The sequence below is a fragment of the Leucopleurus acutus genome (assembly GCF_964270905.1).
Source record: "Leucopleurus acutus genome assembly, chromosome: 13".
In the NCBI taxonomy this organism is placed as follows: Eukaryota; Metazoa; Chordata; class Mammalia; order Artiodactyla; family Delphinidae; genus Leucopleurus; species Leucopleurus acutus.
The window spans coordinates 1,643,891-1,662,075 of record NC_139155.1 but is presented as its reverse complement, the minus strand read 5'-3'; the positions used below and the strand labels follow the sequence as shown (position 1 = coordinate 1,662,075).

The window sequence follows — 18,185 nt, the reverse complement described above, 5'->3', positions numbered from 1 at the left end:
TTATTTATTTTTTTGTACAGGAGGTTCTTATTAGTCAGCAACTTTATACACATCAGTGTCTACATGTCAATCCCAATCGCCCAGTTCATCACACCACCACCACCACCCCCCGTCACTTCCCCCCTTGGTGTCCATAGGTTCGTTCTCTACATCTGTCTGACCTAACACTCTTAAAAGGCTTTTCCAGCTTAAGGAAGAAAAGCTGTTTCATAGAAATTCTCTACAGAATTAAAGATGTTTGAGTCACCTGATCCAGTTTACTTTGTCTGTCAAGGAAAATAGTACAAGACGTAACTCCTGTAACTCTAAAATGAATGTATGTTCCGTAGTTCGTTGTGTCACTGACAGCACAAAGCAAACGATCAGAACACTTTACGGGGCACGTCAGATTCCCTCAGGCCAGCAACTTGCAGTTACATGTCTCTAATGATTATGTTCTTTGCGCATACGCGTTAAAATGCTGCATAAGTATAGCTGGTCAGAAACAACCGTCTTGCCAGTGCTGGGTCAGGAAGGGTTTACCCACGTGAGGCGGATGTGGGCAGTACAAGCACGATGGTGTTCCACGAGGCGACAGTGCGTTCCTTCCGAGCAACACTTGAGAACCTCTTGCCAATAGGGTGTGTTTCTGTAAATGCTGATGTCGATGAGAGCTTGTGTGGCTTGGGAGGCAGTTTTCCTCTCATGTTCTGTAGGTTGGGCGGTCGGATCAGCGGGTGTGCAGGAGGCTTGCCAGGGAAATGCCCACACGCACATTCCACCACGTGCCCGGGGCAGTGCCTGGTGCCCTGCTCAGAGCCCTGCTCGGTCGGTACACCAAGAAGGGAGTGTCGAAAACGTTATCTACACAGGTACAAAATTCGCTTCCAAAGTTGGAATTAACTTTCCTGAAGTTTTGTTGAAGGAAGCTTCTTAGGAGGTTTTTGTCAAGTTATTTACAAGTCAGGTGCCCTTTCTGCGACATTTTACAAATTTGAGCTAACCTACCAGATATTTTCAGTAAGGCCTCATTTTCCAGGAAGCATGCTTGGGGAAAAGAGTTCTTTCAACCTTACTTAGACCTAGGAATGATATTTAGGTATTGATGGCTTGGGAAATTTTTAGCCTATCCAGGTTGCAGAAGATGCTAATATTAGAAGATTCAGCGTTTGGAAAGCATGCACAGGAGAGAAGTCCAAGGATGTGACTGGACAGCCTTTTGCTGAAGAGATTAGGTGTGGTACTCATGGACCCACTTAGCCATCTCAGCAGAAGTGAGGAATAGATGGGGTTGTCCAGCAAAGACCTGTGGAGGAGCCTTTTGTGTGGACCCCCATGACACACACGAGAGCCCCACAGAGGTTTTGAGAATATTATACCAGCAGTAACACTGCCATCTTGGACTGGAAGGAACAGAGACAAGACAAGATCAGAAGCCTGTCAGAATCCCAAATTCTGCAGGCTGAAAATGGGCTGATAGAGCTTCCTAGCTGTAAACATGTGCTGCGTTTTGAAAAAGGAAGAATAACTCAGAGGTCAGAGCTGGCATGGGCCAGGCAGAGGGCTGTGGAGCTCTAATGCTATACCTACCTTGTATTCTTTTGGGGGAAAAACACAACTTGGTCATGGTATAATATGCCTTCATGTATTACTAGGTTCCATTTGCTTGTAATTTTTGTGAAATTTTTGCATTGGTTTACATGAGTGAGATTGACATAACTTTCCTTCTTACATCATTCTTTTGGTGTCTAGTATCAAGATTATGCTATTCTCATAAAATATATTGATGAGTCTTCTCTAAAATATTTTTGTTTAAAATTGTAATTATTTATCCCTTGGACATATTTACATCAAGGAGGCCATGTCAGCCTGAACTTTTTGTTGTGGAAAGATGTTTGACAGAGTTGATTTCTTTACTAGTTTAACTATATTTCTTAACTAGTTATAGTTTAAACAGTTAACTTTAAAGAGTTAGAAAAGCTGCTTTCAGGCTTTTAATTTCCTCTTGAGTCAGTTTTGGAAAAGTTACGGTTTTAAGGAAGTATGTCAACTGTACCTAAATATTCAAATTAAAAAAAAATTTATTTAATTTATTTATTTTTTGGCTGCGTTGGGTCTTTGTTGCTGCGGGCTTTCTCTAGTTGTGGTGAGTAGGGGCTACTCTTCCTTGTGGTGCAAGGGCTTCTCATTGCGGTGGCTTCTCTTGTTGTGGAGCATGATCTCTAGGTGCATGGGCTTCAGTAGTTGTGGCACGTGGCTCAGTAGTTGTGGCACGTGGGCTGTAGAGTGCAGGCTCAGTAGTTACAGGCATGGGCTTAGTTGCTCCACAGTATGTGGGATCTTCTGGGACCAGGGCTCGAACCTGTGACCCCTGCATTGGCAGGCATATTCTTAACACTGCGCCACCAGGGAAGCCCTCAAAGTTTTTAAATTAAATTTTGTTAATAGTGTTTTCTTGTTATCTCTTCTTATATGTAGGATCTGTGATATTGATCTTCTTCATTCTTGGTACTTATTTCTGCCCTTTCTCTTTTTTTCTTGATTAGTCTTCCAGTGGTTTGTCAACTTTAGCAGTCTTAAGGTTGAGTTTATTGATTTTCTATGCTATATAATATTTTTCTATTTTATTAATGTTACCTTACCTTATTTCTTTCCTCCTACCTTCTTTGGTTTGTATTATTCTTACTTCTTCAGATAGATGCTTAATTCACTAGTTTTCACGGTTTTTCCCCTTTTTGAATATATGCAGTTGAGGCTATAAATTTCTCTGTAAGTACTACTTTGGCTGCCTCCTAAAAGTTTTCATATGTATAGTGTTTTTGTTATTGTCAACTACAGAATATTTTTAAATCTCCACTGTGATTTCTTCTTTGACCTGTAGTTATTACAAAGTTATTTCTTAGTTAACAACCATATTTGACTTTTCTAAGTATGTCTTTGTTCATATTTGACTTAATTGCATAGTTGTCAGAAAACATAGCATTCATTATTTCAGACCTATGAAATATGTTGAGACTAGTTACAGGGCCTGATATTTAGTTGGTTTTTGTAAACATTCGCTGTGTGCTTGAAAAGAACATGGAATCTGAATTGTTGGCTGCAGTGTTTTATATGTCCGTTAGGTCAAGATTGTTCATCTTGTTTTTCAGTTTCTGTGTACCCCTGCTTGATTTTGTTCTTTCTTTTCTAACAGCTACTGAGGATTGTGTTTAAATCTCTGATCAGTATTGTGAATTCATCTATTTTTCCTTGGAATTCTGTCTGTTTTTGGTATCATATATTTTGTGACTTCGGCATTGACTATGTACAAATTTTTTGAACATCTTTATTAGAGTATAGTTGCTTTACAGTGTTGTGTTAGTTTCTGCTGTATAACAAAGTGAATCAGCTATATGTATACATATATCCCCATATCCCCTCCCTCTTGTATACAAATTTAAATTGCTATATATTTCTTCTGAATTAGGCATTTTCTCATTACAAAGGGACTTTCTTTATCTCCGCTAAAGCTTTTTGCATTAAATTCTACTTTGTTTTATGTTAATATAGTAATGCCAGCTGGCTTTAATTTGCTTGGTATGTCTTTTTCCATCTTTGTACTTTCAACTTTTCTGTGTAATTATATTTATATGTTTCTCTTGTAAATAGCATAAAGTTTAATTTTTATCTACTCCCATAATTTTTGACTATTTAGTGCATACACAATTATTGTAATACTGTTATATTTTTAGTTTAAATCTATCATTTTATATTGTGCTTTTAATGTGACTTGACTATTCTATATTTTTTCTACTTTCTTACCATTTTATTTATTATTTTTTATAATTCCACTTTTTTTCTAGTAGTTTGTAAGTTTTCTAAGCAGTTTCTGTTCTTTTAGTATTTATCCTAGAAATTAAAAACATTCTTAATTTCTCAAAGTCTAAAGGTAATCATTTCCTTTGCATGTCACCTTAGAAGTGTTTAACTCCATTTACCCCTTCTGACTTAATCCATTTTTGTCATTTATTCTAATTGTAGTTATTCTTAAACTCCAAGATATTACTGGGTTTTTTTGTTTTTTTAATTATTTATTATTTATGGCTGTGTTTGGGTCTTCGTTTCTGTGCAAGGGCTTTCTCCAGTTGTGGCGAGCGGGGGCCACTCTTCATCGCGGTGCACGGGCCTCTCACTGTCACGGCCTCTCATTGCGGAGCACAGGCTCCAGATGCGCAGGCTCAGTAGTTGTGGCTCACAGGCCCAGTTGCTCAGCGGCATGTGGGATCCTCCCAGACCAGGGCTCGAACCTGTGTCCCCTGCATTGGCAGGCAGACTCTCAACCACTGCGCCACCAGGGAAGCCCAATATTACTGTTTTACACATTCCCTCTTTAAAAAAAAAAAATTTATTTATTTATTTTGGTTGTTCTGGGTCTTAGTTGTGGCACTCAGGATCTTCGTTGCGGCATGAGAGATCTTTAGTTGCGACATGCAGACTTCTTAGTTGCAGCATGCAGACACCCAGTTTGCAGCATGCATGTGGGATCCGGTTCCCCAACCAGGGACCGAAACTGGAACCCCTGCATGGGGAGCGCAGAGTCTTAACCACTGGACCGCCTGGGAAGTTCCTACAGATTCCCTCTTAATTTTGGTTTACCCATGTTTTGTTTTTCTTGTTGCATTTCACACCTTCCACGTAGAATAATTTTTCTTCTGTCAGAAATTTATTGTTTTAGTTTTTGTTTAGTGCTGGTCTTTGTTGGGAACTCTCTAGATTTTTGCTTGGCTTTTCTTCTTGAAAAATAGTTTCACCTGTGTATAGATTTCTAAGTTGTCATGATTATTTTACTCTCTTTTGGCTTCCATGGCTGCTGTCTACTAGCTGTCATTTAAGTCTTACTCCCCTGTGACCCTTCCAGCCTCTTTCAGATTTTCTCTCTGTTGTTGGTGTCCTGCTCTCTGATATAATATCTAGATGAATGTTTATTCTAGAATCTGTAGATAGGTTTCTTTCATTCATCCAAGAAAATTCTTAGTTTGTCTTTTTAAATACTGCCTTTGCCTATTTTGTCACCTCTCTTTCAAGGTTGGTTAGATATCCACACTGTACCCTTTGTTTCTCCTGTTTTTACTTTTGTATTTCCCACCTTTTTGTCTCTGTGCTTTATTCTATTAATAAACAGTATTCCTAGTGCCCTGTCTTTCAAGTCACTAATTTCATCTTTGGCTGTGTCTAATCAGCTATTAAACCAATCAGTTTCTTAATTTCAGTTATTGGTATTTTTTTAGTTCTAAAAATTTTATTCAGTTTCTATATCACATTGACTATTTCATTTTTATATTTGCCTATTCCATGCAAGTATTCTTCTAATTGTTCTTGTGTATCCAGGTGTTTTATAGTTTGTGTCCGTCACGTGTAAAATCTGATGCCTTTCACAGTTTTGTTCTCTTGTATTTTTTCCTCGTGGCTCTTGTTCATGGTATGTTGTTTGGGTACTGTGTGGTGTTTGCTGTTGTGTTGTGCTGTGGTTTATTTGGGTTTTGTTTGTTTGTTTGCAATTATATTTAAAAAGCTAACTATAGGAATCATTTGAAATAAAAGATGAAAATATGTTTTTCCAACACAAATACCCTGCTTCTGAACTGTGTACTTGGAGGTACTGCCTGTCTTGGAACATCTTCATCCAAGTTCAAGGTTCACAGTTACTGAATTATTCAGGAAACATGAGCCTGGCTCCATCTCCACGTGTAGGTGCCTTGGTCCAGGTTCTCTCTAAGTTTGAGAGTTAGCCCTTCATGGCCCCACACGTCATGGGAAGGAGGCCCTCTTGTTGGACCGCCACCTTTTGATGTTCCTGGTCTTTACTTTTGCTCCTTGCACAGGTGGACTGTGGAAGAGCAAGTCCAAACTCCTGGGGAGGGCGTGTGCTCTCAGGGCAAAGGAGATTGTATGGTCGTCCCTGACCTCTCTGGTAGCTGATTTGGATTTAGTCCAGAAATTTCTCACTATCTACTCAGTTCTTTATTTCTTTTAAGAATTTAAAAAATAATTATACAGTATTTCTTATTGTTTTCAGTGGGAACATTGGTTCAAATAAAATACCTCCTGTTACCCTAGGTCACAGAACTGTTTTGCAATTTTTCTTTTTTTTTGACTCTGCTGTGCAGCTTGTGGGATCTTAGTTCCCCACCCAGGGATTGAACCCAGGCCATGGCAGTGAAAGCGCCAAGTCCTAACCACTGGACCGCTAGGGAATTCCCTGCAATATTTGTGTAAAGGAAGTTATACAAATTTGATTAACTTCCATGGCAGTACTTCCCAACCTGAAATTTTGAGGTCTCAAATATGATAAACCTTATTCTTGGGAATGCACCAAGCTTTCTTTTAACAGCAAAATACAACTATATCATAGAAAACCTGGGAAATGAAGGCTTGTATAGTGTTCTATACAATGAATGCTATCCATCAATAAAAAGGAATAAACTGTTGATCCATATGATAACTTGGACCTAACATTCTTGAAGTTACAAAGTGTAATGGTGGAGAATACATCACTGGTTGCCATGGGTAGGGCTGGGACAGGTGTACTCGAGGGGTAGGGGTAGGAGGATCCTTGCTATGATGGAAACGTCTGTGTCCTGGGGGAGACGGGTGGACAGGGTGGTGATAGGAATCTCTCCGTGGGACACAGAGCAGAGAGTGCGTGTAAAGCTGGCAGAGCTTGGATCAAGTCTGCATTTGAGTTAACCGTATTGTCGCATCAGGTCTGTGTTTGGGTAACATGCAGTGGTCGTGCAACATGTTACCTTCAGGGGAAGCAAGTGAAGAGCACACGGGACTCTCTGTCCTGTTTGCCACTCCTTGTGAATCTAAACTATTTCAAAGTTAGAAGTCATTAAAAAGCACCCTTGATCTAGGAGAGTGAGTATCTGTCTTAGAGGCAGACTGCAGGCTCTTGAATCAGGGGGTGTGAGTCTGCTTTCTTGCGTTGATGCCATGACAGCTCTGGCCGCGGGCAGGTCTCCCAGCCTCTGCACCTCAAGCGTTCTCACCTGTTTCTCCATGGGGCGAAGTTGTGTATAAAGCAGCGCGCCAGGCGCGTGACTCTGCTCTTGGTGCCTTTGTCCTTCTGGCTCTTCTTACATTTCAGCTTCTTGTATCAATTGGTGTTGGCTTTTAATAGAATGCTGAGTACCTCTTTCGTCTTATCAAATACATTTACTACCTCATTTGCCTTTTAACTAGACTATGGTGTTTCTTCATGAAAGAGCTACTGATGCAGTTTTTAGATGATGTGAGTGTAAGGCAAAGGGGGATAACCGACGTGCTGAACAGCCCCTGGGCAAGGACGGCCGCTGCTGTCTGGGTGTGGCTGGAACAGGGAACCCGACGTGCCCTCGGGCTCTTGCCGCGCCTGTGGACTCTGCTTCCCTCTGGCCAGCGCCCTCCTCACCTGGCTACACAGATGGCCTTGGAGGCCTCGGGCTCCTGTTCTGCCTTCTTAATTACACTCGTGAAAAGCGAGTACTTCTCTCCAACCCGTTGAGGAAAACTCCCGAGAGGGGCACCAGCCTCCCGGTGCCACTGCTTGCCTGCATGCAGTGTGGACTGTCCAGGCCCAGCACGGGGGTGGCCGTACCCACTGGCCGGGCATGGCAGGCTCTGAGAGCGCGGGGCCACCTCCTGCCAGCCCCGGGGCCCCGCTGCGTGGGTTCGCCGTGGGCAGTGTTCCCTTCGGGACGAGAGCCGAGCTGAGCTGAGCTTCTGCAGCCGGGGAGGCTCCTGACTTTCTGCCCCCGCCTTTCCGTCCATCAGCTTCGTTATTAAGATTCTGCTGGATCTGGCGTGTTTGCCCTGTTTCCTTTTGCTATTCCTTCATCCTTTGACTTTTGGAGACATTTTAAGGTGTATCTGTTAAATTGCTTGTAATTAGTATATTGATTTATTTGTTTAGAAACTGAGAGACGTGCTGTTTTTAATAGGAATATTTACCCTTTCACGTAATTGACACAGACTATTTGGCCTCCCTTCTGCTGTGTGTATTTGTACTGTTGCTACACAGATGTTTTACATGCACGCGTGCACATACAGCCCTGCAAGCCCCCCCCGCCCCCCCGCCCCGCATGCGGCCTGAACCCACTGTGAATGCTGGGAGAATCCTGAATTCCTCTGTCTCCATTCACCCCAAGGTTTGACCCTCTGATCAGTGTTTGGTTGTTGTGGGACCTGAGAAGGACTGATTCTCCCTGAAGAACCTTCTGGGTTTGTGCCCGTCCTCCTGGCGTGGGAGGCGCGGTCTCAGAACTGCAGGACCCGCGCTCACCAAGCCCGCGGCCTGCGCCGCCTCCTTACTTGCCTCTGGCCTCCAGGCTTTCTTTGGTTCCGTCCACCTTGAACACTGAGGCTCAATTTATTTTTTGAAACACTACTTTATTTTGAATCCCCAGTCCACCCACGCCCACTCCAAAACTTGATGATGTGGTTTAGAATTTTGCTTCTACCGATTTCAACTACCTTCCATACTTAACTAGATTTTCTGTTCCTTGGGACCCAAGACTACATTTTGTTTATCCTCTTGTGTGTTGCAGTGGATACAAATCACAGGGGCAGTTAGCCTATTGGGGGGAATATCCGAGGACCCAAGACTACATTTTGTTTATCCTCTTGTGTGTTGCAGTGGATACAAATCACAGGGGCAGTTAGCCTATTGGGGGGAATATCTGATCCGCCAGTGGCGGAACGTCCATGTCTTCTGAGCCCCGGAGCCTGGCTGACCCCCTGCCTTCCTAGGGGGCACCCACGTGCTGCCCACCCCCATGCTTTCCATTTCAGCTCTGCCTTTTCTGTGAAACCTTCTCTGGCTGTTCAGGGCCAGTGATCATCTGCTCCACCAGCATGACTCTCAGTCACCCGCTTTGATGCGCTATTGCTGACACGTAGCATTTTCCAGGTGCTGTTACCGAGGCTCCGAAGGGTCAAGTCTGTCATCAGCCCAGGTCATGGAACTAGTACATTTGGGAATTAGGAATCCATACAAGTCATATGTAACATCATTCCTGTAAAATTCCATTAAGCCATTGCTTCCCCCCAGTGCGGCAGCTTCAGGGGAATTGAGGGGGTTGATGTGACAGGAGTGGACTATCTGGAAAAAGGAACCTAGAATCACTTCCAGTTTCTGGCTTGGGTGACGGGTAGATCACACCATTCACTGGTGGGAGAAGCGTCTCCTCCTTGAGCAAGAATAAATTTGCTCTTATTTTGTTTGGCACAGGATGGGGAGGAAGTGGGAAAACTAGCCTCCATCGTGCATATATTCATTTAAAGGTATTTGTGGTAAGTCTAAGGTCAGATACCCTGTAGGCAATAGAATATGCAGTCTGAAGCCCGGGAGAAAGGTTCAAACCAGTAACAGAATATTACCTTCCCAGTGCATGGCCGTGGGTGAATTCACCTAGTGAAAACATTTTGGAACCATCCCTTGCCATCGGTGGTGTCATGAAAATTTTAAAGAGTCACAGAATGAAAACTTTGGGGGGAAATTCAGATAAAATAGCGTCTGTGCTTTTTCCCTTAAATGGCAGTTTACAGGAAAAGGTTTTGATTGCTTTAGATAAAACTTGCCGCTTAAATGACTTTTGTTTTGCTCAGATTAGGATCCAAACATGCGCCTCACTTCAGAGGAATACGTGTGAATTGTTTCAGGTAGATTCACTCCCTGCGGAGCCTGGTGTGAGCTGGGGCTGTTTCACCGGGTTCTGATAAATGCTGCAGGTTTAATTGTAACAAATCAAGTTGAAATGTAGCAGGCCTCATGGGGCGCCAGTGGGGTCGCGCTGCATGTTTTAGCAAAGTACACCTCACCTATTCAGGGCCCAGGTTGCCTCCTCAGACACTTTTGTGGCTGTAAGATGAGACTGTTTGGAAAAGGAAATGCCACCATTAGGATGATCTTATGTCTAAAGTTAACCTCGTGCTTCCTCTGTAGTGTAACGCGGGTTCACACACGTTCCTCTCGGTGGCTCCCCTGAGCACCCTGGCCCGTGAAGATGCTTTATTTCATTTTTCTTACTTTATAACAGTACAGGTCACAACTGCCTCTGGTTCAGCGGACCATCTAAAATGGCAATGACTTTTCCACTTATTTGGAGTAGGTCTCTAGATAATTTCACAGTTGCTAAATTAGCAACATAATTTAGCTTAAATATATATATGGTATCTATTACCTTATAATCTGTTACTGTAATACTCAAAATAGTAGGCTTAACATATATTTTTTCGTTCACAAATCATGTAACTATAAAGTACTAGTCGAATAGAGGTCTGGGTTTTAAAATTCCATAAAATTAGAACATTACTAAAAAGTAAGTTAAATATGGTGATGATAATTACTCTGTCAACTTGGTGTTTGAAGTTTGAGCTAGAAATTTTTTGCATTAAAAAGCAAATTATTGTACTAACTTTTTTTTTTTTTTTTGGCGGTACGCGGGCCTCTCACTGCTGTGGCCTCTCCCGTTGCGGAGCACAGGCTCCGGATGTGCAGGCTCAGCGGCCACGGCTCACGGGCCCAGCCGCTCCGTGGCATGTGGGATCTTCCCGGACCGGGGCACGAACCCGCATCCCCTGCATCGGCAGGCGGACTCTCGACCATTGCGCCACCAGGGAATCCCTGTACTAACATTTGATCAAGATGTACCGTGTGAATCAGAGTAAACTTAAGCTCTACTTCCTACCTATATGGTATTATTGTCCTAGTTGAAGGTATTTTTCCTTTTAATAGTTTTTCACTTGTAAACCATGAACTTGCGTTCTGCAGTAGTTCTGCTTTATTTTTCTGAACGTGAAGGTTATCTCCATTCCCTTTTTCACTAGTAACTACTGCTTTGTACATTCCTTGAGGGGATTTAGGTTTGTAGTCAACCTAAACTATTCCAGTGGTATTGATTTGTGATGTAGTATTTCATGAAGTATTATATTCTTACAGTTCTGTACAGCAGTGGTTGTATTAGTAAACCCTCTCTGGCCCGGATCTCAGGAGCACGACCTGGAGGAACCTGAGAGATGCTCCTTTGGCTCCCGCTCAGCCCCATGCCCAGTGCAGACTGCAGGCTCTTGAGAAAGGCCCGTCCGGCTGCAGATAGGAACCCACTTGCCTTGAGATCCCTGAGGCAGGCTGATGTCTTCAAAAGTAATTCGACCAAAAGCTGCAAGGAGACCACAGCACACAGAGAAGAGCCCTGTCTTCCCGACTCCAAGGAGCCAGCTGGGCCGTCTTCACAGGGGTCACATGCCCCGCCCAGGCCTTGCCCCTGCTCTGTGCCCACCAGGCTCCTGCTCGTTCGTTGGCCATCTTGCCTGCGTGTTACCAAGTGACTCTGACTCTCACTTTATTCCCTGACTCCTAGAGACTCTGTCTTATGACCACACCCAAATCACAGATAAGTCCCTGTAAAATCCTTCTTTCTTTTCCTTAAATTTATTTATTTATTTTTTTATTTATTTATTTAATTTTTGGCTGCATTAGGTCTTCGTTGCTGCACACGGGCTTTCTCTAGTTGTAGCGAGCGGGGGCTACTCTTCGTTGCGGTGCACAGGCTTCTCATTGCCGTGGCTTCTCTTGTTGCAGAGCACAGGCTCTAGGCCTGTGGGCTTCAGTAGTTGTGGCTCATGGGCTCAGTAGTTGTGGCTCGCGGGCTCTAGAGCACAGGCTCAGCAGTTGTGGCGCACGGGCTTAGTTGCTCTGCGACACGTGGGATCTTCCCAGACCAGGGTTCGAACTCATGTCCCCTGCATTGGCAGGCGGATTCTTAACCACTGCGCCACCAGAGAAATCCTGTAAAATCCTTCTTTTTCTTCTTCCAACCTTCCTAGCACCCTGAACTCTTCCTGGGCAGCCGCTACTTAGTGCCTGTTGGCAGGACGCTCCCCAGTACTTTGCCAGCCTTTCCTCCTGGCTGGCCACCCCTCCGGGCGCCTCCCTACAGCTGATGGGAGACCCCTAGGGCTCACACAAGCCAGGTGCTGTGTGCAGGCGATGGCACGTCCTGGACCAGCGCCCCTGGGGCAGGGGAGGCCCGGGGACTGCGGTGCTCTCCCTGCAGGTCACCTTACGCAGGCCGTGTCCTCACCCTCCTAGCAGGGTTCGGAAGAGCCGAGAGCTAGCGAGGGGCTGCTTTACAAGGTGTGTGTCGCTGTCAGTTAGAGATTTTCTTTCTGATGAGTACAGGTCTTATAATCTGTAAGATGTGAAGGTTATGGACAAATGAACTGTGATTCTTTTATTTGAATTTCTCTGACTCGCCTGCAGGCTTTCTTCGCTGACTGACTCCTGGAGATCGCCTTCCAAGTGTGCGTTTATTAATAGGCAGGTTGCAGGGTTGGACACAAGCAGCTTCACCACATGGAGTTTGTCCGTCCTGTCTGCTGCTTTCCTGGTAGAATTAAGTCAGGTGCAGACTTCCTGGTAGAACTTGAAGCCTATCTGAGTGGTCTTAGGTCTGATTGTTAATGAGGACGAACGAGGCCCGGCTGGTGATGTACAAAGGTATAATTCCTCTGTCCTTGTTCTACCTGGTGATAGTCTGGGGCTGAGTGACTCCTTGCTGACTAAAGGGCTTCACCAGCCTGCCTCGGAGGCGTGCAGAAGGGCTGCCACTCACCCACCCACGTTTTCGTGTCCTACCTGCCGTAAAAGTGGCCGCCACCCACGCCCAGCGTCCTGCCTTGAGGGACAGTGGCACCCGCACCCCTGCGCCAGGTGTTTGGTTCCTTTACTGTGATTGGATATTTTCTTTACTGACTTTCCAAATTGTAGCCTCTTGAACAAATGAAATTTTCTTACCTCTAAATCTAGGCCCTGTTTTCACCGTTGCTAAGGGGCCTCTCATTTGTTGGTGGTTCTTACTTTTCGCCGAAACCCTGGGAGCCCTTCCTGGTTCATGGGCTGCTTCTGTGCTGGCTTCTTCCTGGGGGTATCTCAGCGTTAGCGTGACCCGTGGCACATTTCCCCGTGCCAGCCCCTGTCGTTTCAGTGCAGTATTGTTCCATGTCCCTGGGTGTCTGCCTGCCTACGTGCACCCCCTGGATGTCTTGGATTTCCTGGTTTTCGTCGCCAGATTTCACTCTTTTTGCCACACTTATAGTTTGCATTTCATGCCTGTGCATTCTTTTAATCAAATGAAATAAAAATCTTGTGAATAAAAATATTCTGTGTAAAAAAAATTAGACACAGCTGAACATTTTTGACACGCCTGGTATATAGAGAGAGCTGCTCTGGGAACAGCTAGCAAGCAGCCCTCCCCGCAGTGGTACGTTCTTAGCGCGTATCCTTACAGGGGGCTCTTTAGAATTCCAGGCTTGGAAGGTCTCTTTTCTAGTCCTGTGCTTTCAGGCAGGATTGCAACAAACCTGTCCAAGGTAGGATGGACCACCATTTGTTTTAAGTTGCAATCTTACTATACAATTGTAACTTATGAAATTTCTAAGGTAAGTAAAAGGTCCAGAGTCTAGTGACAAATGCCCTTGTGTTTGCCATAGATTTAACATGTTCAGTCTTTGTTCAGATCCTTTTTCTTTTTAAGAAGGTAGATGTCATAAAGTCATGGACCTTCCCTCTCTCTGCTCCTGCCTTCCCCAGAGGTGATTTTTCTCCCGAAATTGGGGTGGGTCCTTTCTGTTCATGTTTTTATGGCCTTGGTGCATATGGTGGGACCCGTGAACATTATAAAGTTTTGTGTATTTTTAAAACATTCATAAATATGATTGTATTAAGTGTATTTGTACCTCGGTTTGCTATTGCCCCAATTTTAACTATACTGTTGCTGGGCGGCTTGGATGCTTTCATGATCAGTGCCGCACGGACGGCATCCTGGTACGTGCTGCTGGGCGCCCGTCGGGGCTTCTCCTGGTGGGCCGATGGCTGGAAGAGGTGCGGCCGGGAACACTCTGGCCGGTCTTCATTTCACTGCGTGCTGCCAGGTCCTCTCTAAGTGGCTCCGCTGTTACACTTCTACTTGCAGTTCATTAAAATACTTGTTTCCCCACATCCTCACTAATGTTTGCTGTTGTCAAGCTCTTCTGTTTTGTTTCACAGTTCTCTAATATCCTAAATATTCTGAACTCGTGTTTAGAATAACTTTGTGGTTATCCACGAAGATGATGGTGTGTGGTAGAGGCATCAAAGGAAAGAGGGCTTTTATTCAGGCCCTTGCTGGTTGGAAGCAGAAAAGGGGTGGGCAGTCTGGAGCCCCACATGGGACCCCGATGGACTGTCCACAGAACAACGTCTGCCCCCCGTGGGAGATGGCGGTATCGTGAGGGTGTCCAGGGAACAGGTTTCAGACGTGGGGAGTTTGTGTATGTGGAATTTGGGTTTTGGAGAAAGAATCACGGGGAAAAGTTGGGTCAGAGAGTAACACGTAGACGTCTAAGGTGACGGGAGTGTGTGGGGAGACGCGAGGGGGACAGGCGTGTGCAGCACGACTCTGGATGCGGGCTGCCGGGGAATGCCGGTCGCGGTCTGGATGGCTCCATGGGCTCCGCAGAAGGCTTGTCCCAGGGGTGCTGAGGCCAGAGGGCAGCGGACCCTGCACAGGGCAGAGCAGTCCCCGGGCGGAGTGCCTCAGCCGGTGTCCTGCAGGCCCTCCTCCTGGACCACCGGCCCGCGTCCTGCACAACGGGGCTGCTTAGAAATGGGTCAACGAGAAAAACGAATTTCGACAAATCAGACACATATGTGTCTACGTTACGTTTTACATGAACTCATAGGAATGTGTGTTCATTCCCCAGTCTGTTCATGTAGAGCTCTGGCCCTTTTTTTAAGTACGTTTTGAAAATCTGCGTTTTCCTCATACAAAGAGGTATTTGTAGTGCATGGTTTATAATTTCCACTTTGGATTTCCTTACGGCGGAGGGAAAATGATTTTACAGATCTGTCTGGTGAGAATTTTCCTGAAGATTTAAGTTCCATGTTTTTTCTCTCACACCTTATTAAAAATATATTTTTAAAACAATTCATCACTATCCAATCTTTCAAAACCATTCCATTTCACTGAAGTGGAAAAACATCTCTTGATTTCTGTTAATAATCCCATTTCATCAAACTACACAACATCAGTGTGTACACCTGGCATGGGTGGGCCACAGCGGCTCTTGGTCGGTGGAAGGAGACGGTCAGTGTTGTGTTGGAGGGCAGCTTACAGGTACTGGTGCCGTGGACATCAGTCACCCCAGCAGAACGGTGCATGCCGGGCGGGTGCGGGACGGTCCACCGTAGGCGTAATTCGGGCCGTGGCTCAGCCTGCTCGGGGGTCGTGGCTCTGACCCTGAAGTCCAGGCTCCGCGAGGCGGGCTGGCCCCCCCCCCCCCCCAACTCTCAGCCTTTCTGGTACTCTGGTCTCAGGGCCTGGCCCAGGGGCTCACACGCTCAGAGGGCCTTCCACCTGCCCGATCCTCCCCGCGGAGCCTGTTCCCCTCCCGCAGGGCGCTCATCACACTGGGGCCGCTTCTTTGCTTTTGTAAAATGACGGGCCAGATATCCAGACCCGTTTCAGATGTTGATTCCCAGGAAGGCCGGCGCCTTCCTTCCACATGGCGCTCTCCCCTTTGAGCCTGGATGGGGAGCTGCGCTGCGTCCACCTTTCCCAGGTCCGGCTGCCGTTGCAAACCGGGCTGGAGGGCCGAGTAGGGGCACCTGCTTCACCGGCATCTGCCGACACGCTCTGGGCGTGGGAAAAGACGCCTGTTGACTCAAATGTCAACATGTTCATTTATCTTTAAGTCTGAAATCCAATATGATCTATTTATTCCATGTAAATTAAAGACAGTGCATTTAAGTAAATAAATTTATATGGAAAACCTGGACGTGAGGTGTTGGATCACACTAATGACTGCGATGGGTTTTCTTTGGCAGTTTGCGTGTGAACCTGGACATGGGCAAAGCCGCCTACGGGTGGATGATTATGAAAGATGAGAATATTCCCGGCACAGTGGTCCGGACCAGCACCATCCCGGAGGAGCTGGGGCGCCTGGTGTACCTGCTGACCGACAAGACAGGTACCGCTGTGCGCGCGTTCACCTCTGGAGGCATCTAGTGGCGGGGGGATCCTGGCGTGTCTGTGCCCACACACGTTTATGGTGTGTGTGTGTGTGTGTGTGTGTGTGTGTGTGTGTGTGTGTGTGTGTGTGTGTGTGTGTGTGCGCGCGCGCGCGCGTGCGCCTGCACGTGTTTGAGAAACAGAGTATTGAATTCATGGTTAGAATTCCCCAGACTTGGGACTTCTCTGGTGGCACAGTGGATAGGAATCTGCCTGCCAATGCAGGGCACACGGGTTCGAGCCCTGGTCCGGGAAGATCCCACATACCGCGGAGCAACTAAGCCCATGCGCCACAATTACTGAGCCTGCACTCTAGAGCCCGCGAGCCACAACTACTGAGCCCGCGTGCCACAACTACTGAAGTCCGCGGGCCTAGAGCCCACGAGCCACAACTACTGAGCCTGCGTGCCACAACTGCTGAAGCTTGCACACCTAGAGCCCGTGCTCCGCAACAAGAGAAGCCACCACAATGAGAAGCCCGCACACCGCAACGAAGAGTAGCCCCTGCTTGCCGCAACTAGAGAAAGCCTGTGCGCAGCAACGAAGACCCAAAAATTAATTAAATTAAATAAAAGAAACTCCCCAGACTCAGCCCTTGAAACTGGCCTCCAGCTAATCTTCATCTTCTAACATAAGAATATCATCAGAATTAGCAAAATGTGACATTCTTAGAGATTTAAAAGATATATTTCTGTATTTTGAACTTTCTACAGCCTTACAGTTGTGTTTTTGTTTTATTTAACTACCTGTATTAACACCTCTCTATTGGCTTCTTAAGAGCAAAAAGGGCTTGTTTATTATAGAATGATAGTTATGAGCTATTAGAAGAAAATAACAATAAGATATGTGAATTTGGTATTTTAACAGTGACATTCTCCTAAAGAGCTGCACCACAAATGATTTATCCCACCCTAAGTTTGCATGCTCCAAATTCTCTTTGTCCTTATTTCATTTTTTCCTTTCTTTCATCAGAGAATTCTTGTCAATCCCTAACATACTAAGTAAAAGACAAATTGAATCCAGAACTATAACAAGAGCCATATCTAAGGGTTAAAATCCCTTTTTGATTTGTTGATTCATGGTGTAAAATCCTAGTAATTCTTAGCGAACCAGAAATAAAAGAATATTTATATAAACGGTAAAGAAAATATGTCTTGAATAAAATTAAAAACTTTATTTTTAATAAAATATTAGATGAGTCCTCACTATAGTCAGGAAGAAGAAAGACTAATCTGTACCATGCTTTGATTTAACATTTATTACTCCAGCCACTGCTGTGAGACAGGAACTAGAAGGTCCACAACCAAAAGAAGAAACATTTTTACAGATATAATGATCAACCAAGGAAATGAACTGCTAAAAATAAGAAATCAGTAAAGTGGCAGCTTACAAATTAAAATAACAATAGCAGTAAAAATAGCTCCCTTATGTGTAGAATAGACTGAAGAAGAAAGATCCCATTCACGATAGCTCAAGTACATGTAAAACATGTGGGCATAAACTTGGGGATGAAGAAAATGACCAGACCTGACAGAGAAATGTAAAAGACTGGCATTAGTGGAGAGGTGTACCGTGTCCCAAATGTGAAAATTCAGTATTCTATAGCACCCAGCCTTCATAAGGAATTTGTAAGTTTACTGCAGTTCAGTCAAAGTCCAGTTGTTGGATCGTATTTGGTTTTCATTAGGACTTGTCTTGGTGGGACATTGAGGAATTGACCCGTAAGGTAATGCTCCATAAATCAAAATAACTCAGAAATAACAACTTGAGGGCCTCAGGGTCAAGAAGGTAGACAGTGGGCTTCCCTGGTGGCGCAGTGGTTGAGAGTCCGCCTGCTGATGCAGGGGACACAGGTTCGTGCCCCGGTCCGGGAAGATCCCACATGCCGCGGAGTGGCTGGGCCCGTGAGCCATGGCCACTGAGCCTGCGTGTCCGGAGCCTGTGCTCCACAACGGGAGAGGCCACAACAGTGAGAGGCCCGCGTACCGCAAAAAAAAAAAAAAAACAAGGTAGACAGAGAAAATGCCTTCCCAACTCACTGCACAGATGGGAAAAAACTTTAAAGGATAAATCTTTAACGATACTAGAAATCAAGCAAAAGTGCCATTAGATGATCCAGAAATTGGAATTCGTTTG

General features: G+C 45.2%; 1 protein-coding gene across 2 annotated transcripts in view; it reads left to right on the top strand.

Moving 5' to 3' along the window:
* ATP9B (ATPase phospholipid transporting 9B (putative)) overlaps positions 1–18,185 on the top strand; it is a 218,194-nt gene that overhangs the window by 142,560 nt on the left and 57,449 nt on the right. For both annotated transcript variants that reach the window (XM_082853143.1, XM_082853144.1), the window contains one exon: positions 15,866–16,008. In XM_082853143.1, the coding sequence (XP_082709269.1) occupies positions 15,866–16,008 (143 nt within the window). The remainder of the gene's footprint in view (positions 1–15,865; positions 16,009–18,185) is intronic.